The sequence below is a fragment of the Pituophis catenifer genome, unplaced genomic scaffold (genome assembly GCF_029215685.1).
Source record: "Pituophis catenifer annectens isolate HBS135680 unplaced genomic scaffold, rPitCat1.0.hap2 SCAF_257, whole genome shotgun sequence".
In the NCBI taxonomy this organism is placed as follows: Eukaryota; Metazoa; Chordata; class Lepidosauria; order Squamata; family Colubridae; genus Pituophis; species Pituophis catenifer.
Genome location: NW_027257137.1, coordinates 3916 through 28560, shown reverse-complemented (window position 1 = coordinate 28560; position 24645 = coordinate 3916). Strand labels below are relative to the sequence as shown.

The 24645-nt window shown below is 37.4% G+C and overlaps 1 protein-coding gene across 1 annotated transcript; it reads right to left on the bottom strand.

Moving 5' to 3' along the window:
- Positions 1-3549: 3549 nt before the first annotated feature.
- Positions 3550-4416, bottom strand: LOC139326881 (melatonin receptor type 1A-like). Its single transcript, XM_070956626.1, has one exon. The coding sequence runs from the start codon at positions 4282-4284 to the stop codon at positions 3550-3552; it is 735 nt and encodes a 244-aa protein (XP_070812727.1). The 5' UTR covers positions 4285-4416.
- Between the last annotated feature and the right edge of the window lie 20229 nt (positions 4417-24645).

Sequence of the window (24645 nt, the reverse complement as noted above, 5' to 3'; positions counted from 1 at the left end):
GGCACCCTGTTATTAAGCTTATTAAGACCAGCTGCCTGCAATTACTGCAGGGTTCGAATCTCGCCAAGGCTCAAGGTTGACTCAGCCTTCCATCCTTTCTAAGGTAGGTGAAATGAGGACCCAGTTGTGGGGGCAATAAGCTGACTTTGTATAAATATACAAAAGAATGAAGGCTATTGCTGAGCACATTGTAAACCGCCCTGAGTCTTCGGAGAAGGGCGGCATATAAATCAAATTAAAAAAAAAAAAAAGTGGTTTAAAAAAAATTCCTTCCAGACTATGAAACTTTTAAAATTCTGAAATGAAAATTACATCTTAGGGTCAAATTATTATGAATCTCCCCTTTTTTTCCTCTTTTCATCTGGAATCTGCTTCTCCTGGAATTACATACTTTGGGCTTAATGCATAGCATGATTCTTTTTTATTGTCTCTAATTATATACAAGAAGAGGAAGATTTATTTCTTTGATATCCAGCATACTTGACTTAAAACAACATCCATAGCTGATTTTGAGAGGGGCTAACCAGCTCTTGTTACAAAATTCTACTACTCTACCGCCTGATTCCCCTTATATTTTACTCGTCTCCTGTCCAGCATAGCTACCAAGGCCAATTTCATCTATTATGTTATAATGGTGCATTTCACCACACAATTCACCATCTACCGAGCAATGGATGGAGACATGCCAAGTCATTTTTATTTTGCAAGACTTTGACAGTGATTGCTGAAAGCCGACTGTAGTTTTACACCATGGAAGTTTCTCACATGAAAGTGAGAAACATGAAAACTCTAAGATCATCTAAAACAAGCCTTAGTGTTAGAATAACTGTCAAAATCCCTAACAATTATTTTTTTTTTTAAAAAAAACCCCACATCTTGTGAGCAAGCTAAATCCTGAGAAAAGGGGATGGATTATTTCCTTCAGTGATATCTCACATTAGCTTTAGGGATATACCAGAGTGCTGACTCGGTATAGTTACTCCCAGGCCTAAAGAGAACCTGGGAAAGGTACTTTTGTAGTTGCCTTTCTCTGACCTCATCTCTTTCCTATTTTGATTTTGTATAATTAATGATAATTCTTTTTCATTTTCATTCTACACAGCAATGACACTTCTTGTATTTTTAAATTTCTTTGTCATCATTTGTTACCACTAGCCAATCTGCATCATAACAGTATTGAAATTCTGGTCACTTAGTCAAATTTGCAGATGTCACAACACAAATAATTTTAAATAGAAGAATTTTACATGGAATAAAGTACAGATCCCTTAGCTAACGATATACTATTTTGGGGAGTAGCCTATGAAAATACCTGAGCAGGGATCAATGCATACCCGCGTTTTAAATTGGTGACATGCTCTCAATGGCAGCATCAGATTAACTTCAGAAGTTTCTAACAACACAACTCTTCTGCTTAAATAGTTGTATGGTGAACCTTATTTCTCCTTCATTAAGTTGGCTCCACATGAATGTTATATGGTAGTAGTTACTGCTACACAAGAGACAGTAGGTTTTGACAACAGAAATATTCTGATGGTCAGATTTTAAAATTCACCAGGATAGAATAAAGTAAGAATTGTGAATTATTGAAACAAGGAATATAAAGAGAGACTAAATCTGATAACATGCTCATTTATTCCAATTTTCTGCAGGTTAATCAGATGCTAATAAAAAGCTCATATACTGTAACAACCTGGTTGCATTTGTTCCTCAAGTAAAGTATTCATGAAGAAATATTCATGGAGTATCAAGTGTTCATGGACAGATTTATATAGACTTTATTAATGGGATAATATATAACCTATTATTTCAATCCACTTTTATTTCAAGGGTTATTTAGAGAAAACAAATTATTTTGTTAACAACTGGTTTTATCATGTCTGTTTCTAATATCTAAAAACTTGTATAATGATTCTTGGCTACTGCTAATCCAACAAATGTTCATATGATTGTAAAAAAGCAGGTATTACTAAGATTATTTTAAAGAATATTATAGGCAAATTATGTCTGCCCATTCAAATTTGTTCATGTTCTTATTTTAAAAATTATTTATTAGAAAAATTATTTCTGATTGATATACATTTTGTTTCTACAAAGCCTTGGACCCTAATGTTTATTAGGGATTCTTGGATTTTATATTTTTTGTTATACTTTAAAGGGAACAATTAATAAATTTACAATGTAATGGATATTACAATTTTACTAAAATTGATTCTATGAAAACAGAATTTCTTCTTGAAAAATGATTATGTTCTATTTTTAAAATACCAAGAGTTATAATTAATCATGAACTCATTTTAGAAGATCCCATTTGATCAATTATATTCATAAATTTAAAGTTTTTTCTAAAAAAATCAGAGAACTAAAAATCTTATTATATAAATCAGTGTATAAGAGTCATTAAAATTACTAGTATAATTAAAGTTTGTTAACCACTAATATACTGCAAATACATCAGGTAACTTTATAATTAATGCAAGTGAATTAACCTTAAAGCACCAAATCATTATGTGCTATTAATTTTAATAAAATTCTTTCAAAATATAAATTAAGGACTAATGCTTGTTTTTTTAATGTGCCAATATTTTATTTTATTTCACAATTTTAATAAAATATTTTATTATCCAGAATAAAATGGACATATTATTGCAACTTTAAGTTAAAGATACCCTGCTCCTTCTGAATATAAAGAAAAAAAATCTTCCCTTTCCAGCCTTTCAAGACCTCATCCAGGTCTGATGTCCAAAAAAGCAAAAAGGGAAATGATCTTGTAGTTTGTCTTAGGCAGATCAAAGGAGGCTTCATATCAAAAGCTTTTCTGGTTCTAAGATGTGCTTCCAAATTATTGGCAACAGAAATAGATTTGGAGCCATATAATTATAATGTTCTTTGAGGCAAAGAAGCAACTAAGTCTCACAATCTCATTTTTTAAAACTGTGTGTACTGACAGAATCTCTTCTAGGATAGCAAGCAATGGAAGACGCTGCTGAATGTTGGAAGAAGCTGTGATAAGCATAGGAAATCAAAGTAATGAGCTGATTAGTTTTAATCCATTTTTTGGGCTAATCTAAATTACACAAATAATTTACAGGGAATTATTTTATATTTCTGTTAATAACCCAAAACTACAATTCTATACATTCATGTACCCAACTACAAGCCTTTATGAATTCAGTGATCTTACATTAGAGAAGACTTGTGTAGGAGTGCAATGTACATTTGTGATGTCACTGAATTACTGGAAATTATCTAAACAATGTCAAGTGTAACTGACATATTTTCTTAACTATTGTCAATGGTTTTCAAGTATCTTTGTTGAAATCATGCCTGCTGTGTGTAACATTATACATAATGTGATAATAGAATATGTAATTATTAGCTTGGTTCCAAAATGTTATACATATTATCTTATCTAAATGCATACAATATATACATGTAACTTTCCATGTATTGTAACAGAAGTTGAAGAACAAGGCTAGTACGTGGATTTAATACTTGGGTATCATGTAACATAATATTTAGTAATTGTTAGTAACTAGATTTCTCCCCTCATACTGAGCCAACCCTCACTAAATTGTTTTGTGTGAGCAGGGGTGAGCGCTTGCTTTTTATCCTTTCTGGAGCATCATTAGAACTGTCCTGGAAGAAAACTTTTCTTGTACAAAGTGTCCTAAGTATTCGTTTGTATTCTCGACGGAAGTTCTGATTTAGAAGTCCATAAATGATAGCATTAAGGCAACTATTGAAGTATGCCATGTAGTAGCTGGAAACGAACAGCCACTCTGGAATCTTGGAAATTATCATTTCTGGACTGACAGCCACTGCAAGGCCGATGAAATTCAATGGAGCCCAGCAGACTGCAAACAGTACAAAGACTACAAACATGGTGATAAAGTTCCGGAAATCATGTGGCTTTAGCTTAGGTTTGTAGTCAGGTTTAACTCTTCTCCGTACCTGGATAACGAGGATCCATATTCTCAGGTAACAAAATGTTACTATGGTTATTGGAAGAATGAAATGAAAAAAGACCACTGCTACGGTGTATGTGGAACTTACTGACTGAGAGAAAGTACATGAATAAATCCTAGCATCATACTGAAGGGATCCAACAAAAAAGTTTGGCACAATAGCAACAAAAGTCAAAGTCCAGATTAGAACGACATAGCAGACAGAATTCTTTTCACTGTACAACTTGTTGTACTTGAGACTGTGGCAGATGTAGCAATATCGATTAATAGCAATGCCTGTAATGTTGAAAATAGATCCAATCACACTCAGGCCCATAAGAAATCCACTGAGCTGGCAGTGTATATATCCAAGGTTCCAGCCATTATGAAAGACAGATGTCAAGATCAGAGGATATGGGTAGATAGCTACGATCAGATCGGCGATAGCTAAGTTGACTACAAAAACATTTCCTGAAAAATAAACATAATTTATTAGTAAATAACTTACAGCATTTTTTAAACACAAAGTTACATACAAGCTGAATTGAAGATTAAAGTGTGATTTTATGTGCATTCATTTCTTCCATGAGAAATTTATTCTGAATTCAACCCATCAGAGCCATAATTTTGATCATAATAAAATGTTTCATACAGGAAAACACACACACACACACACACACACAGAGAGAACTGGTAGAAACTCTAGGTGATTAATGAAAGTAATTATTAATTGGTTAATTATTTGAGACTACTATAAAGACTATGTAATAGTTATTATTACTTAAAACATTGATTTCTGTAGATACATGCATTATGTTTCATTCAGTAGAAGGTTTTGGAAAAATATTCCTATGTCTGCCAATATATATATATGCATACACTAAAAATGACTCAACTTTTTCAAAATATATAAACTTTAAGTTTATGAAAAACCATCAAGTTGGATAACAGCATAACAATATTTTGATACTCAAATGTCTACAATTACACAGAAAGTATTTGTGGGAAATGCAAGACAAAACTTTTTTTTTTTTAATGTATAGAAAAGTCTTTAGTTTCTTTAAAAAGAAAACTATATTGGGATACATTACAAAATCTAGTTCTTGAAAATTCACTAAACGAAGATAAACATAAAGGCAAATTGCATAAATTATTTTGAAAATTAAAGTTAATTAGTATATATTAGAGACAGTTGAGTATGTTTATATAGTAAAAACTGTAAATGAAATTAAATTTTTAACCGAATGGATAAAATTCACTCCTGCTAAAACAGGCAGGAAATGTGATAAAATTTATACTATTTGAACTACTTGGGCACATGTTTTGAAAGCTATTTGATCTGTCTTAATATGAAAAGAAAAAAATATGGATAGACATTCAGGATTACAAAACTATTACCATAGTCTCATTCTGCTCTAATAATCCTAAATCTAGTTCAATTTGGATGAACAGACTTCCAGACTTTAGGCCCATAATGGTTGAAGGAAAATAAAAATATTCTCAGGAATATTACATTCTTTTCACAATTCTTACATTTGCCTCAAATGTGAAATGCCTGCCTTTATAATCCAGATTCTATATATAAACCTACATTAAGTATATGTATAATAATTCTCGTGCATATTAAATGGTAATTCATAAAGGCCGATGGGAATTACTTCTAGTAGTGTAGGTGGCTATATAAAAGGATGTGAATGGCTTTAAACTCAAAGTGTTCATTTCAGCCGAAAGCATGTGTACTTTAACATATCTGTCCATCTAAAAATAGGCCATATATTTTACATTATTAGTAATTTTCACATAGATCTATTTTAGTATCTTAGCTAAGAGAATTTTGGTAGCAGCTGTCACGTTTGTGAACTGCCTTAGCCAAATGACTCTATTTAGGAGATACAAGCAAACTGTTAATTAAACAACTGATCCAGAGAGGCATTTAAGAACCAGGAACCCTACAAATGTGCTTTGTAAAGAATCCCATTCCCAAAGGGTTGCTGTCCTGCTTAGTGCTTGGATCTAGCTGAAACCCTGATAAAACTGGGTTTTATCAGGGTTTTTGTATGTAATGATGGTTTTGTATGTAATCTAAGGGTTTATGATTTGTGATTGTGTTAGAGTCAGTGATTGTGATTATGAAGTGATTGCATGGTTTGTGATTTCCATTATAGTCAGAACAATCTAGTAACTATTAATAAGATATCTGTGTTACTGCAAATAAACCAGATTGTAGAAACTAAACTACCGTATTACAGAGCTGTGTACAACAATAATCAAGTTGCAATGGCTATTAAACCACATTAAAGGTTTTTAATGTTTTAAATAATATTTCCATTATGTTCATGGTTACTATTTCCTTAGACCACAAATGCAGTTTGGAGCAGAAATTTTGCAGCTTTCCAAAAGTTTGAAGAAATATGTCCAGCATGTAAGAAAATGAGTTTCACAAAATATTACACAAAATCTTGGCTATCTTGTACAAAATGAATTGGCTCACTCTGAATTAAGGTCATATTGATAAATTCCTGAACCCTCTTTGCAAAGGTATTTCTTTGAAACAGTCCACATTTTAGTTTAATTTAGTTTAGTTCATTCTTGTCTTTGTTAATTCAATAAAGTGGATGCCAATCTGCCTTCAGTGAACTGTTGGACAAGGATTCATTCTCAAAACTACCTTTCCTAAGAACTGCAAGACTTTACAGTGTTATACAGTAATTTGGGTACTTGAAGGGATAAGAATCTTATAGTTCTATCAAATTTTTTATCTTAATATGGCAGGCTGAAATGGAACTAGAACAGAATAATTAGACAATATAACCTTCTGCAATGTTCAGCAAGCATTTAGCATTTTACAATTGCAAACAGAACCTTCAACAATAAGAGTAGATAGTCTTGTTATATACCCTATTTTCCCCAAAATAAGACATCCCCGATAATAAGACCAATTGGGCTTTTGAGTGTATAGCAATACGGCAATAAATAAGCGCTTGGCCTTATTTCAGGGTTCAGAAAAATATAAGACAGAGTCTTATTTTCAGGGAAATACGGTATATATAAAAAATCTGCCTTTGTAGTAATTCTCAGAATTGGGGTATAGTTTTACGTTTCCTTTTATAAGTGCCCATTACATTTATCAGTCTGCAAGAAGTATATTGAAAAAGATGAGGTAAATACCAGTAACTACTAAGTTATTTCAGATGCAGGAAAAGTATATTTTATCTGATTTTAATGATAGCACTCAAAACCCATTTATGCTAGAAGTACAAAAGATTTGTTTAGATTGTAACTTTAGATTGTTTAGATTGTACACAAATTAAATGGCTCTGTACCAGTGTTGAATCAAGGCTCCCTGTTTGAATTGTATTTTAAACTGTGTAATATTAATAGATATAATGTCTATGGATGCACGTGTTTAGTACATTATTGCATATATTAAAACAAATGCTTTTAAAACTTCTATAGTTCAATACAAATTCTGTTCTATTAGAGAAATTAATCTTCAATCGCTCTGAAAATTTCCTCTGAAATTTCTAGTACGTTCTCTGACATTAATTCACTTAATTATTTCTTCAGAAGTATTCTTACTGCTTCATTAAATTTTAATTTGTAACATATTTTTAAAGTCTTAAAGAGCTTTATCTTTATATATATATTAAATTTTTTTACTAGTGATTCTACAGCTTTTTTTCCCAAGCAATAAACTACAGATAATATTTACTACTTGCTAAGGCACACTCATTTGACTAAGAACTAATTCCAGGCACACTTGTTGTCGTTTCTCAAATGAAGTCAAATCTAAAGCATACTAATATACCTTTATTAATTTCAAAAAACAGTGGGTACATAGATTTCAGGTTTGTCATCAGCTAGCTGCTAGATGAAAGATGATTGATAGATGATAGATGGAACCTTCAAGTCAGTGTTGACTTCTGGTGATTAACTAGACTAGTCGCCAAGTTTTCTTGGCAAGATTTTCAGAAATGGCTTGCTATTGCCTCCTTCCAAGGGCTGAGCGAAAGTGACTGGTCCAAGAATGCCCAGCTGACTTCATGTCTAAGACAGAACTAGAACTCGCAGATTCCTGATTTTTAGCTTGATACCTTAATGGGCTCTGTAGAATGTATTAGTTAAAATCAATTTAGAAATGTCTTAAATATTTCATTTGCAAATACACAAACACACACACATACACACAGCCACTTACTTCCTGGGAACAAATATCACTGGATTAAGTAACATTTATTTTCTAATAGATATACATGCTAAAAAGTTGTCATTTTAAAATGAAACTTACAGTATATGATCGGAATGCAATTATTTGCACACATCAATTCAAATCACCAATAGATTACTACAACCATATGGAATCACTGTAGCACATAAGTCAACTAAGGCTGTCCACAACATCCTAAATAAATCAAAAGACCAGCAGCCAAAGAAGGAAAACATCTATAACCGGGATGGCGAACCTATGGCACGTGTGCAGAGCCCTCTCTGTGGGCACGCATGCAATCGCCCCAGTCCAGATCCAATCATGTTTCTCCATCGCGTTTCACTCAATTCCAACTTCCTGCAAAAGAAAAAAATCTTGCGAAGTTGGAATTGATCGAGTGAACTTTTTCACTCACACGCTTCACAATGGGGGAGACGGGGTCCTGTCTTCCTCCTGAAGCCCATTACAATGTGGAGCCACAATGTGAACCTGCATCGTCTTGGGTCAGCCAAAAAAAAGCAGTTTCTTTTACTGCAGAGCTGCCTGTGTTGGGATGTCCTGCCTCCCTGCCAGCCAGATTAGCATGAGTGTGCTGCTCCTGGGCTCGTCATTTGCACCACCCAGCATCAGTTCAGTAGTTCCTCCCCACCCATGAGGGGGGGAGAGAGAAAGAAACAGAGGGAGGCAGAGAGAAAGAGAGAGAAAGAGAGGGAGAAACAGAGAAAGACGGGGAGGGAAAGAGAAATGATATTACAAGAATTTTTCTTTTTTTATTGTTGCTAAGTGTAATGTTTCAAAAGCAGAAAAAGTTGTCCCAAAGGAGTCTTTGAGGGCTGAACGTCGAGAGGCACGGATTTCCTCTGCCTTCTGCATTCCCACTCTGCACTGAAGCAAACCAGGGGTCGGGGTCACCCTGCTAAATGGCCCTGCCAAGCCTGATTGCAAACTCCGCTAAGTACAGCTGCAAACTTTTGGCTCGCGTATCTTTCTCGGCCAGCACCAGCACCTCAGTGGTGGAGGGAAGGTGCGAGCCCCACTCTCGCTGGCCAGAGGTGGGACTCCACACCACCACCTCTCAGCCAGAGCCCCACGTTTGTTTGCTTGCTGGTTGCCTCCAAGGAAGGAGCTGCACTCAGGCTACCCAGGCCCCCACCATGGAGGGAGAGAGGGTGGAAGGTGGGTCTCCCTGACAGGATCCAGGTTGGAATTGCCTTATTTGTGTGGATCTCTAACGCTTGGGTTTGCCTGCCAGCGTCCACTTCCTCTCCACAGCTCAAGTGGTTGGATTCACATGACACGTGAAGCTAGACAGCAGAGCATGGATAGACAGAAAGATACGCAGGGAGACAGGCAGGGAGATAGATAGATGGAGAGATAGATAGATAGATAGATAGATAGATAGATAGATAGATAGATGATAGAGAGAGAGAGAGAGAGAGAGAGGGATGGAGGGGGATGGATAGATAGATAGATTGATGAGACACAGAGAGTGAGAGAGATAAAGAGAGGGAGGGAGAGAAACAGAGAGAGAAACAGAGAGGCAGAGAGAGATAGAGAGAGGGGGAGGGAAAGAGAGGGAGGGAGAGTGAGAGAAAGAGAGGGGGAAAGAGAGAGAGGGAGGAAAGAGAAATGATATTACGAAAGTTTTTCTTTTTTATTGTTGCTAAATGTAATATTTCAAAGCAGAAAAAAATGAAGGGGCATAAAAGTACATTTATCAGATTTTTCTTAGAACAATTAGCTGAACTCTGCATTGTTTATCATTATTTTAGGTAGTAAAACCTCATTATTCAGCTTAAATTGCCATGTTGGCACTTTGCGATAAATAAGTGGGTTTTGGGTTGCAGTTTGGGCACTCAGTCTCTTAAAGGTTCACCATCACTGATCTATAATATACATAGGTCAAACAGGCAGAAAACTGGCTGAATGTATCCATGAACACCAACCAGAAGTCAGTAGTCATGATGAAAACTTACAACATATGGACAGACTTAACCATAGTTCCAGGAAACTGTGACCATCCTAGACCAAGGCAAGTTTGAAAATGCTAGGGAATTTCTAGAAATCTGACACTTTGACAAATTAGCCATCAGTAGATACATAGACATAAACAATATCTACATACTGGCGGCCCATAGGCCGGATACGTCATACACAGGCCATGCCCACCCCTGCTCTGTGAAGGGAAAAAACATTGTGATACGTCACGTGATGGTAACGTGAGTTTGACACCCATGCCCTAGAATATAAACTGAGAGTAAACTCCACACCTTAATAGCATTGGGTAATGAAACATCTGCAAGAAAACAGCCAAGCTCAGAGAATACCAAGGACTATTTATTTGTACACATTTTATATTTATGAACACATAAAATAGAACACTCATATAAAACCAAAATCATATGAAAGAAGTTCAGATTTAATATTTGAAGTAATTCAGCTGGGTGATGAATGATTACCTAGAATCATAATTTATATAACCTTCTCTTTTCATTGTTCCATCTTACAGAGTTCAGTTTTATCAAAATCACTATAAAGATTGTTAGGTATGGAAGCATAGAATCCTTGTCATATGAAGGAGCTGTTATTTGAGAAAGTCATTTGGTTATTTTTAAATCAATGACATAAGTCACAAGCAACTTATATTGTCTTTTGAAAATGCTCCAGATGGTTAAGGTCTTTCATAAAATGCCCAAAACTGGATAAAAATACTAGGTGTATAATAGAACATAGAATAGAAATAATACTTGACTTGACTCTATGATTACCCTAATGATTAAGATTGAATTTCATCACAATGTTGTGATATCTAGAACCTTTTGCATGTGTTAGTATCCAATATATTTCCTTCTATCATATAGTTATACTGCTTCCTAGCTAAAAGTTACAAATTTAGACATTCAGGCTGGGAGCAATAAACATTAATAAAATACTATGAAAAAAAAGTTTATGTAATATAAAAGTTTATTTTTGTTTAACAAAAGTAACTTTGATGAATTAATTACAGTATTTCTACAGCAGAAAACACTGGGCATTTAAAAGAACCGTCTAACTGAAGAATATCACAAACTATTATGAGAATATGTATTAACCAATTTCACTGAGACACTTTCAGATTGAAACAGAAAATTAAAATAATAAACATTATAGTATGCTTTCAGTCTCCTTAGAACTGGGTCACAGATTTTGCTCCTGGCATTTAAAGTTACAACTCTCTGTTAACATCTTGGTATTTTGCTAAAGGACTTACAAATAATTCACTGCTCTACAAAATATAGAAGAATTATTGTCTGTTGATCCTGATACAACGAATAAGCAAAAAACATTTACAATAAAGATATATGAAGAACTTTAAAAACAGTCTTACTAGAAAGAAGGTATAGAAATCTGAGTAAGATACTAAATACATTATGTTGTCAAGGTAATTTCATCTTGAATTGTAGAACTTTTATTCCCTTTAGAGTTAATCAGGAAGTGAAGATGCACATGACAAAAAAAAAGATCACTGAACTTTTTTTTTTTTTACTGTGGTCTGAGAATTCTTGTTTTTAACTGAAAGAATGGACATGGAATCAGTGACTCAAATGCTGATTCAGTCATTAGTCTTTCCCCCAGAGTTAATTTGACTGACCTTTCTTTTTCCATCTTTAAATTTCCATGTGCACATTAATTGTGCATGTAGTGATTTGGATGCAAAAATCTATCCCTTTAGCAGAAAATATCTAGAGAGAAGTTAATTCTTTGGCATTCAAACAAAAAAGGAAAGTTTTCCAATAGTAACATATTTTTATTTATTTTAATACATAAATAATAATTTTATTATCTGATAAAAATGAAATAAATGAAGCAATCTATACCAAGCTTCAGCACTAAAAAGGCAGAAAATAAATCTGGACATGATGACATTCAACATTATTTAGTTTTAACTTTCACTGATTGACATCCTTCTTAATTTCTTTTGATTTTAACTGGCCAGTTACACATACTAAAAGGTCCATTGAATCCAGTATGTATTTGCCACAAGAAATCTAAAACTTGAAAACCTTCTTGAAAATATCTGGCTATATACTGAATACTAAAAATGACTCATTTACTCATCATTTTCTGAGACAGCAGAAAATTTTTTAAAAATTACATACTCATTGAAGTCAATAACACTAACATTTTAGCCAAGCTACAGAGAAGTCATAAAGAAATCCTGTTTCTATTATTAATTCTTAAATCAAGTATATATTGTATAAATGTATATTTTTTAAGGTTTTCTACAATTTCTTAATTAAGCAAACAGAACAAAGAATTTCCAATTTACTCAATTAGAAGTAAGGAAGCCAAAGGAGACTTTGTACACTTTAAATACAATATGGTAAGAATGAATCAGACTAATAGATTAAGCCTATTACATCAAATATGAAGTCTTTAACATATGTGAGGCCAGTGGAAAATGTTATTCCTTATTTATTATCAGTGAAAACCAATTGTATATTGCCAAGTCAAAGATACAATCCTTATCCTGTTCTGGAGGCAATAATGGATAGATGGGTGGATATTAATGATGAAATCCCAGGTAAACGTTACTTGATTTAGACATAGTTCCTGTGTTAGATATGGAAGGAGTTCTTCTCCACCCCCATCCAGCTGAGCAGCTTTGCAACTTGGGAGTTCTTTTGGATCAACAAATAATGCCAGGAAAGCAGTGAAGTTGTGAGTGGTTTGCTACTGTGACATGCTATATGTTGGTCTGCACTTCAAAATACCTTGGAAACTGCAGTTAAATAAGATGTGGCAGACAGGATGTGAATGGAACACCAGTGTTCATTCCCTTTCATTAGTTACCAATAGGTTTGCACAATAAATGAATGACATAGTTTTGACCAACAAAATCTTATATGATTTGACTCTTCCAAACAGAAACTGTCTGCCCATGTGTGCATAGAAGGAGAAGATGCTCAGGACCTGGGCCCAGCGATGGTCCTTTTGTGCCCTGACTGTCATTGGCATCATCTATCCTGTGGAACATCATCCCCGAGGAATTTCCTGTAGTTTCAACCCTGTTAGTCTTTTATAAGGCAAAGACAGATAAAATATTTGAAACATATTAACTGTAAACACTGTAAACCATCCTCAGAGAGGCATATGCACTAAATGTAATAGAAATTGATAAAGAAGCAATTAAATCTGATTTTAAATGCCTCTCATCATTTGCAGTTTGATTGTCAATGTCCACATATATAAACCATGCAATATTAAAAGAATTGCACTTGGTTCTCTGAGGAGCTGAGAGAGATGAAGCATCGGAAAAGATGCCTAGAGAGCATTTGGAGGACTAGTCAATCCGATTCCGACCGGACACAGGTGAGGTCATATATCAATAAAAGCGGCGAAATCTAACTATTTTTCCGCTCTTATTGCATCTGCAGAGAACCGCCTAGCCGCCCTGTTTAGGGTGACCCACTCCCTTCTCCGGGGCGGGGGAGTGCGAGAAGATCCCTTGCAGGGTCGAGCTGAGGAGTTTGTGCAATTCCTGCATGATAAAGTCGCTCGGATTCGGGATGGCTTGGACTCCAATTGGATGAGTCCAGGGGAGGAGATGAGGGAAGGTCTTGAGAATATTATCTGAGAGGAGTTTGATCCTGTGGCTCCCGAGGATGTGGACAGGGTTCTGGGTAAGATTAGTGCCCCCATGTGTTTATTGGATCCGTGTCCCTCCTGGTTGGTACTGGCCTCCCGGGAGGTTACACGAGGCTGGCTCCAGGGAATTATAAGTGCTTCTCTGAGTGGGGGTGCCTTTCCTGCCACCTTGAAAGAGGCAGTAGTGAGGCCCCTCCTCAAGAAGCCCTCCCTGGATCCGTCTGAATTAGCCAACTACCGTCCGGTCTCCAACCTTCGTTTTGTGGTGAAGGTTGTTGAGAGCGTGGTGGCACGACAGCTTCCCTGACACCTGGATGAAGCTATCCAGTCGGGCTTCAGGCAGGGGTACAGCACAGAAACGGCATTGGTCGCGTTGGTGGATGATCTCTGGAGGGCTCGGGACAGGGGTTGCTCCTCTGTCCTAGTCCTATTAGATCTCTCAGCGGCTTTTGATACCATCGATCATTGTATCTTGCTGCAGCGGTTGAGCGGGTTAGGAATAGGGGGCACCATTCTGCGGTGGTTCTCCTCCTTCCTCTCCGACCACTCGCAGTTCGTATTGGCAGGGGGGCAGAGGTCGACCTCGAGGCACCTCGCATGGGGAGTGCCACAAGTATCGGTCCTCTCGCCCCTTCTGTTCAACATTTATGTGAAGCCACTGGGTGAGATCATCCGTGGTTTTGGGGTGAAGTGTCATCTGTACGCTGATGATACTCAGCTGTACATCTTCAGCATTTCAACGCTCACATAGAGAGCAGAGGAGAGCGAAAGATAAACTCTGAAACTTTTGCCTGCCAGATCCCTTTGAAGTCGAGTTGTCGTGGAAATGAGGGGAGGGGGCACATTCCTGGGAGATGACGAGAAAAGGAGTCTGAAGAATGACTTGGAAGATAGCCAATGAGAAGCAGAGATTTGGGGATAGGAAAGGGAGGGATTGGGAGTCAAAAGGTCAGTCTTGTCCACACGGAGTCATGATCCGGTGGCTGTGCTCAATTAAAGAAAGATTTCCTTAAAGATTGGCAATTTGGAAATTCATTTAATTTTGAGATAGCATCGCAGTCTGACACCCAGACCACCCCAACAATGCCCTTAATGTGATGTCTCACTGCCGGGAGGCCGTGTGGGTCTGGATGGGGAGGAACAGGCTCAGACTCAACCCGTCCAAGACCGAGTGGCTGTGGCTACCAGCGTCCCGATATAGTCAGCAGGTGCCATTGCTGACTATTGGGGGTGAATCTTTGCCCCCCACAGAGAGGGCTCGCAATCTGGGTGTCCTCCTGGATGCACGGCTGTCTTTAGAAGAGCATATGACGGCCGTGGCCAGGGGGGCCTTTTATCAGGTTTGCCTGATTCACCAGTTGCAGCCCTTTCTGGACCGGGACGCCTTGCGCACAGTCACTCACGCACTTGTCACCTCCCGTCTGGACTATTGTAATGCTCTCTACATGGGGCTCCCCTTGAAGAGCACTCAGAGGCTCCAACTGGTCCAGAATGCGGCCGCGCGGGTGGTTATGGGCGCAACTCATTGTGCCCATGTGACACCCCTCCTGCGCGAGCTGCACTGGCTCCCAGTGGTCTTCCGGGTGCGATTCAAGGTGTTGGTTACCACCTTTAAAGCGCTCCATGGCACAGGACCCAGGTACTTTCGAGACCGACTTCTGCCACCAATAGCCTCCCACCGGCCAGTTCGCTCCCACAGAGAGGGTCTCCTCAGGGTGCCATCAGCCAAGTTATGTTGGCTGGCGACACCCAGGGGGAGGGCCTTCTCTGTGGGAGCCCCAGCCATGTGGAATGAACTGCCCCGAGAAATACGTAAGATCTCCGACCTCCGGGTGTTTCGCTGTGCACTGAAGACCCTGTTATTCCGCCAGGCTGGGCTATCAACATAATAATTTTAAATTGGGGTATTTTAAATTTGTGGGGCTTTAAATTGAGTCAAATTTATTTAATTATTTTAAATTTTTAATCGATGTTTTTGTCTTGTGTTTTTAAATAGGCTGAACACTGCCCTGAGTCCTTCGGGAGAAGGGCTGAATAGAAATATTATTATTATTATTATTATTATTATTATTATTATTATTATTATTATTATTATTATTATTATTATTATTATTATTATTATTATTATTCCCAGCTGAGTCCCAATTAGTTGCAAAACAAGTCCTTCAGAAGAAGTCTTTCGGGATAATCACCAATCTTTATCTTCTTTGACACCCTGCCAAAGACCTTACTTGGCAAAGCCCCATGAAATTCAGAAACAAATAAGAGACACCGACTGGAAACAGAGTTAGCAATGTTGCTTTCCTGCAAAAAGGTCCAAGTGCCTTTGTTTCTCTTTTAAGCCTTATGGGAGGGGCCAATCATCTACTGGCCTTACTCCTGAGTCATCCCTTTTGCTTTAGCTGCTCTTGCCTTCTGGCAGCTCTGTGCATGCGTGCACTAGGAACAGGCTCCTCCTGTTCCTCTGCCTCTCTGCTGTATGACTCTGGAGGCTACAGAGTCCATGCATCACTCCCAGATGTCCTTGGCCCCATCTCTGCCTCTGACACAGAGCCCTCATCCAGGCCTTCCCCAGATTCCAGGACTGGCCCATGTCCTCACCAGCCTCCTCATTGTCTGACTCCGCTGCCAGCTCTGCAGACTGCTGGCAGACCACAACAACTTTCTGTTCAATTAATCAATCAAAACCGGACCCTGAAAGTCTATCAGTTTGATAGATATAATTTGTAAAGGTAGACTTAGACCAACGAAAAAGCAAAGATGAAAATATCCAAGCTGCATAGTCACTTTTAGAAGAAAGAACTAGTTAGAGAAAGAAATATGAAGTTTCATTTACACATTATAACAAAAGCCTGAGCTTTCTATGATAATAATAATAATAATAATAATAATAATAATAATAATAATAATAATAATAATAATAATAATTTTATTTATATACCGCCCATTCTCCCGAAGGACTCAGGGTGGTGTACAGCCAAAATTAAAATACAAATATACAAATATACAATATCTAGTTAAAATTAATTAAAATCATTAAATAGTTTTGGCTGAATTTTAAAACCCAAAATTAAAACCCAATTTAAAATCAATCAATTTGATAGCCCCGCCTTTCGGAACAGTAGAGTCTTGAGGGTGCAGCAAAAAACCCGGAGGTCAGAAATGTTACGAATATCCGGGGGCAATTCATTCCAGAGGGCAGGAGCTCCCACAGAGAAGGCTCTCCTCCTGGGTGTTGCCAGCCGACATAACTTGGCTGATGGCACCCTGAGGAGTCCCTCTCTGTGGGAGCGAACTGGTCGGTGGGAGGCTGTTGGTGGCAGAAGGCGGTCCCATAGATATCCTGGTCCTATGCCATGGAGCGCTTTAAAGGTGGTGACCAACACCTTGAATTGCACTCGGAAGACCACTGGGAGCCAGTGCAGCTTGCGCAGGAGAGGTGTTACATGGGCATAATGAGGTGTGCCCATAACCACCCGCGTGGCCGCATTCTGGACCAGTTGGAGCCTCTGAGTGCTCTTCAAGGGGAGCCCCATGTAGAGAGCATTACAATAGTCCAGACGGGAGGTGACGAGGGCATGAGTGACCGTGCGCAAGGCGTCCCGGTCCAGAAAGGGACGCAACTGGCGAATCAGGTGAACCTGATAAAAGCCCCCCCTGGCTACGGCCGTCATATGCTCTTCTAAAGACAGCCGTGAGTCCAGGAGGACACCCAGATTGCGAGCCCTCTCTGTGGGGGGCAGATTCTTCAATATATATTTCTCTCTCACACAAAATCTCCCAGGATTGCATGGCTCAGTGGGAGTAAAAAAGGAAAGAATGAGAGGCAGAAAGGATCTAAGGGATTCTCAGCAGTCATCTTTCCCTCAAACATTTTAAACGTTTAAACCAGCTGAAGAAATGGTGAACTGAAAACAGCTTTGCTAAAAGTGGAGCAGCTGCCAACTGCAGTGGAATAAATAGCTGCTAATTAGATCGACTCTTTGTAATTCCTCTTCAGACATAGAGAGGATGGGAGAACATCCACAAGCGCTCTGGAAGAAAGATGAAGAGACTGCAAGACAGTGACTTCTGGTGGGTTTAGCATTTAGGAGACGAGGGGATAGCCCTCTTGCTCAAACCAAGGCCAGCGCTTTTAAAAAGAGTTTGCAGACTTCCTTTTCTCATCATTTTCATAAATTGCTTGCTAACTTCTTTTTAATTATTGGATCCAAACCTTTGGATTGACAAGTCTGAAAATACCAAGTGATCTTCCTTCAATTTTTTGTATAAGAAATTTTAAATAGAAGTTGAAGGACTTTTTTTTTTTGTTGGAATAAATGGTAAAAAGTGATTAGAACATTTTAAAGAATTTGTAAAGTTACAAATAGTCTGAATAGTAGAGAGTAAAATTTTGGAATTAATTATTAGAATTAATTATTAATTATTAGAATACTTCCTGTGAGAAAATGCTTTTGTTTTGAATTGTTTAAAAAATGATCAGATGAAACTTTGAAGGTTGGACAGCAAAAGGAACTACAAGGAACTAAAGATTACAATTAAAGGACAAGAATACTTATATTTGACTTGCTAATACAGAATGAAGCAAAATATTTTAATATTGGAGATATTGAAGGATACTTTAAACAATAGACCCAGAAGTTAATTTTAGGAGTGTCTATCTCTGTTAATACACTGTGTTTAAAAGATGTTATGAAAAGGAATACATTTTACTTGACAATCTTGAGATTGATCTGAAAGTGGCTTGAAAAATTACATGCTTCAGAATGATATGGAAAAAGGTTCTATATTGGAAATGCAAAATAAACCTGCTGACATTGTAATAATTAAAAGCGATATACAAAGTGAATGATCAGTATAACTTTCAAGGATTTACAAAAGTGGGTTGTTAAACTTTGAACAATTTTGTGAGAAGAGACAAAGAGAAAAAATTAAAATATATCAAGTCTAGGGCATTATTTAAATAGATTATATATCAAATTTGTTAAAAGTAAATGGAAAGAATATAAAGTTGATTTATTTGCTCAATATTAAAAGAGGCATTAGACTTTTGCTGATAAGGAATGAATGAAAAGGCTTTTGGATTTTCATATAGTTAAGAGTGAGATATGGGAAAAACAGGGCATTTGTTGTATTTTAAAAGAAGGTGATAAATTATTAAATTGTTTATTGCTTTTGTGGTGGGGAAGTCATTTTTTTTACCAAGTTTTTCTTTTTTCTTTTTTTCAATTTGTCTGTGTTTTTCTTTTCTTCACTTTCTATTTGTTCTTAATCTTATTTTTTAGTATGTACTAGTTTTTTTCTTTGCAATTTTAATTTTAAATAAATTATTATTGAAAATGTTCAAACAGGTGAAAATGTTTAAACCACCTCAAGAACTCATATAAATGCGTTCCCTTTTCTTATGGACTTTACAAAGTCACTATGTCTGATGGCCAACTGGGCTGTTATAAATATATGATAGATAAATAAATAAGAACATTTTCCCAAGCATTTCTCCTGTTTTAATTCTGCCAGCATGTGATATCAAAGTAATCTGAGCATGTGAGGTAAACTACAATGTTCCTGCCAGAGATATGTCCTTTTGGTCCACTAACAAATTACAGGTGTATGTCTGAAATCATTAGAATGAAAGCCAGCTACCTTCTGTAATTAAAAATTAGTTTGTCACTGCTTCCGTTTTATACATGTAGGATATGTTTTTACTTGTTCTCACATAACTGTTTTTTAATTGGATGTGACTCGGTTTTTTAACGCAATGTTATGCCATGACCTCTGAAATATTGCTACAAGGATACTGTGGCAGATGAGAAAACTACAGGTGGCATCAGTATAGTTCTTTTCATATATTATGAAAAACAAAGACAAAATGTTAGAAATTGTAGGAGTATATCAGAGTATATAGAAGGCTTAACTTCACAAGGATGATTAGGTTATGGTACCTCTAAATCAGGGATCCCAAATCTGTGGGCCATGGCCCACTAGGGGGTTGTGAGGGGTTTGCAACTGAGCTGTGGTAATGGCTGGTGTTCTGCCCCAGCTATAGAACCCAAGAAATGTAGCACACACAAAACTCCGAACAACTCCGTTTACTACACTCTTTTTCAAATGCAGGCTATTACTAAAAATGTTCTTAGCAGCCTGCCAGAAATTCCAAAATTAGATAAAGGCTTACAATAGTTCGCAATTAGCCCAGAAACCAGGTTTGCAAGGAAAATTCACTTTCAAATGCTCAACAAACGACAGGATGAACACACGTTGTTTCCTGCAATATTTGCCACCTGTGTGCAAACTTAAATAGGCTAAGGGAGTGGCCAATTAGCCCCAAGCCTTACTCTCGAGGAGACCTCTTCCTGAGTAACCACTCCTGCCTTTTGGCAGCTCTGCGTGCTTGTGCATTGAGAAGAGGCTCCTCCACTTCACTCTCTTCACTTGAAGGAGCCTCTGGAGAATCTGAAAGCCCTGGCTGAATCTCTGCCTCTGGCACCACATCTTCTTCAGCCTCCTTGCTGTCCAACTTGAGCCCTGGCTGCACAGGCTGATGGCGCGACAACACACCTGCCTCCTCGTTGTCAAGATCAGCCACAATCTGCGCAGGCTGCTGATGGGCCACAACAGCTGGCGAGTGCATGTGTGCGCATGCGTATCATCACTTGTGTGATTAGCGAGCGAGCACATGTGCACACACTACAATTGCAGCTTGCACAACCCATCCCCTCCCCACCTGCCAGTCTGCAAAGCTGAAAACTTTGGGGAACTCTGCTCTAAATGGATCAAAGTATGTTGAAACTTTGCAATAAATTCAACTTCTAATAGAAAATACTTATATAAATTGCATGAAAATATATTCCTATTTACTTCCTAATGAAGTAAATATATTATTTACTTCATTAAGTAAATAATGATTGGTTTTCTTTGAGGACTGACAAAATGGGTCTTTTGGGACATAAATTGTCAATTTATCTGATCTCATAAATGTTAAAAATCAATGTTTATAATCAATGCACATATAATTTGATGTACATATATTAGCACGAGTCAGTAGCCATTTCCATATACCATCCTCACAGCTATCATTGAAGTGATATAAATCATGTCTGCATTATTGTAATTTCAGCACAATTACGTTTGGAAATTATTCCAAATCACAAGAAATGATCAGAAATCCAATAAATCTTTGTTCCTCTCTTCAAAGAATAAGCCCACACAAAGACACTCTCATTTTACCTATTCGTTCATTTACTTCAGGATATCTTTTTTTTTAAAAAATGTCCATCTGTTCATTTAAGCCTTTTACTTCAGAATTAGATTTGTTTCTAGAATTGGGCTATAATTCCATTAATTCCATTCCATTAATTAATTGCAAAATCCCCTTTGGCAATTTATTTAAATTATAGATAATTGTCTCAATCTGGCAGATAAAAAAATTGCCATTACATTTTGCCAAAAATGAAAATTGAAACAGAATAGAAATAGAAACTTCTTGTCAAGACAAAATTTTCAAAGGCAGTTCATGGAAGTTGATTTTTAGTAATAGCGTGAAAGTTTTTCTTTCTTTTTTCTTTTCTGCCAGATATTGATAAAATAGGTTTGAATAGAGAAGGCATTGATACCTCTTTTGACAAGATGGATTATATTTTAGTAGGAAATGCATTTACTAGGAAATGCTGATAGCTTTTCTGTAGACTAGTAATATATCATATTACTTCCTCGTTTTAGTAGTTAAGGAATTTTCTGCACCATTACATTATTTGTATAATTAAAAAAAAAAAACTGAAAAAAAATCTGCACTTGGATTCAATGCTCCACTGTGGTGGTAAAATAAAAGATGGTTTTGATGTTAACTGTCCCCAATGGGATAGAATCTAACAAATAAATAAGTAAATAATTCCTGCAGGATCTCATCAAAGACTGATGAGTGGGCAGTGGCACAAATATCCCGCATCCCACTACACTTCCTTTATAACATGCCGGTACTTGTGCCTTGTACTTTAATGTTACTTTCATTTCTGCTGGCATTTGCCACTGAAACCACTAAGTAGGATTCCAGACAAAGACATCATTCAACACAGATTTTCAAAGAAGTTTCTTTGAAGAAAAAGAGGGTATTTCATGAGTTAATAAAAGAAATTTAAATAGTCACCAGCTACACAGTTATATTAAGACATATCCAATGATTCTTAAAAAATGCATAAAGTACTTATTTGATCATAGCTATACACCAGTGAATTATTATTATTTTTTTAAAAAAACTGTAGTTCTCACTCCATATTATCTTGGAAAGCAATTGCACTCTGTCCCAGGGTACATAAAGGAATGTATTATGAAGTACAGTTTTAAACTTAGAAATTCATTTTAATCAGACTTTTTGCTGAACTTTGCTTTTTAAAAAAAAACTTATTCTATTTCGCTATGAAACTAAAATAAAACAAATATTCTTTGCCTTTTCGTTTTTCTGAGTTGGAATTATAAATGGCCATAACATAGGGATTTTATATTATTTGCATTCATGCATCAGCTTTCAGCAGTTCAGGTGAAACCCCAGGGCTACATTAAAACAGAGAATTGTGTTTGAAATGCAGGTTTTGTATGTCCAGCTCATAGTTTTCTTTATAGTTTAATGTAGTCTGCAGTCTGACAGGAGAAAAAAAAATTCAGCAACTGCTATACCCTCAGAGAATGCAGCCAGAAAAAGGATAATGGTAATTCTAGCTAAAATGTAAATGTCAAAATAGATTGTGGGTATCAAAACCCAAGATAATAAATAATATATTGTCTTCTTTTGTCATGAAAGGCAAATAGCATGTTCAAGGCAAATAGCATGTATGTATGTATGTATGTATGTATGTATGTATGTATGTATGTATGGCTGCATATTATCTGTCTGTCTTTACCCTGACAGAATTCTGGTGCTAAAGCAATGTATCTGTTATACCACCCCAATGATGCCCTCGAAGTGATGTCCCAGTGCCTGGAGGCCGTGCAGATCTGGATGGGGAGAAACAGACTCAGGCTCAACCCATCCAAGTGGCTGTGGTTTCCGACATCCCGATATAGTCAGTTGGTGCCATCACTGACTATTGGGGGCGAGTCACTGGCCCCCACGGAGAGGGTTCGCAACTTGGGTGTCCTCCTGGACTGACGGCTGTCTTTAGAAGAGCACATGATGGCCGTGGCCAGGGGGACTTTTTATCAGGTCCGCCTGATTCGCCAGTTGCGTCCCTTTCTGGATCGGGACTCGTTAAATACGGTCACTCATGCTCTCATTACTTCCCGCTTGGACTACTGCAATGCTCTCTACATGGGGCTCCCCTTGAGGAGCACCCGGAGGCTCCAGCTGGTCCAGAATGCGGCCGCGCGGGTGGTTATGGGAGCAACGTGGCGCTCCCATGTGACCCCCCTCCTGCGCGAGCTGCACTGGCTCCCGATGGTCTTCCGGGTGCGCTTCAAGGTTTTGGTTACCACCTTTAGAGCGCTCCATGCCATCGGACTGGGGTATCTACGAGACCGCCTTCTGCTACCAATAGCCTCTCACCGACCAGTACGCTCCTCAGGGTGCCATCGGCCAAACAGTGTCGACTGGCGGCCCCCAGGGGGAGAGCCTTCTCTGTGGGGGCACCTACCATCTGGAACGAGCTCCCTCCAGAGATACGGAAGATCCCGGACCTGCGCACGTTTCGCCGTGCTCTCAAAACTTTTCTATTTCAGCAAGCTGGCCTGGCCTAACTCCCATCTTTTAAATTTTTAAATTTTTTAATTCGTGATTTTATAAATTGGGTGTTTTAATCTGTGTTTTGGCCGAAATATTTAATAATTTTAAGGGATTTTTTTAAATATTTGTATTATCTGTATTTTATCTTGGCTGTTCACCGCCCTGAGTCCTTCGGGAGTAGGGCGGTATAGAAATTTGATTAATAAATAATAAATAATAATAAATAAATAAATATGAATAGGATTCTCTAATCTGATGCTTTCCAAATATATTGAATTTCAACCTCATTAATGTTTAATTAATTAATTAATTGATTGATAATAAAGAACAGAGTTCTCTTATCTTTATTATATTCCCTCCCCCCTTATTGTAGTACATTTACTAATGAGAGGAGAATCCCTGCATAAAAAAGGTACTGCAAGGAACAGTGGCGGATTAAGGCTCTTGGTGCCCACAAATCTTGGTGCCCACTCGTTTGTACATACTGTACAAAAGAAACCAAGCTTAAGCTATATAAAAGTTCTACAAAAATGCAATACAACATCCATTTTAATATTTCACAAGTTTAATGTATCGAAGTTCCAATTGTCTTGACTTGAAAGACAAAACTTCATTTTTTTTCCTTTCTCAACTTTGTGGTTCCCCCTTTGGGCCTGGTGCCCTACGTGCTTAGTCTGCTTAATGGTTAATGCACCACTGACTAGGACTACTTTCATTTTTGAACTCACAAAAGTTTAGAACAACCAATTTGTCTCTTACCATATTAATTATTATTATTATTATTTATTGAACTTCTATACCGCCCTTCTCCCAAAGGACTCAGGGCAGTGCACAGCCATATTAAAACACATATAAACCAAAAAATTTAAGAACAATTTAAAAACAAATATATAAAATTTGTCCCACAAAATTTAAAAACTAACAAACATCCAATTTAAAAATCCCTATTAGGCCAGCCCGGCTTGTTGGAATAAAAGAGTCTTCAGGGCGCGGCAAAAGGTACATAGGTCGGGAATCATACGGACCTCTAGGGGCAGTTCATTCCAGCGGGCTGGTGCCCCCACAGAGAAGGCTCTCACCCTGGATATCACCAGTCAACATTGTTTGGCCGATGGCACCCTGAGGAGCCTCCCCCTGTGGGAGTGTATTGG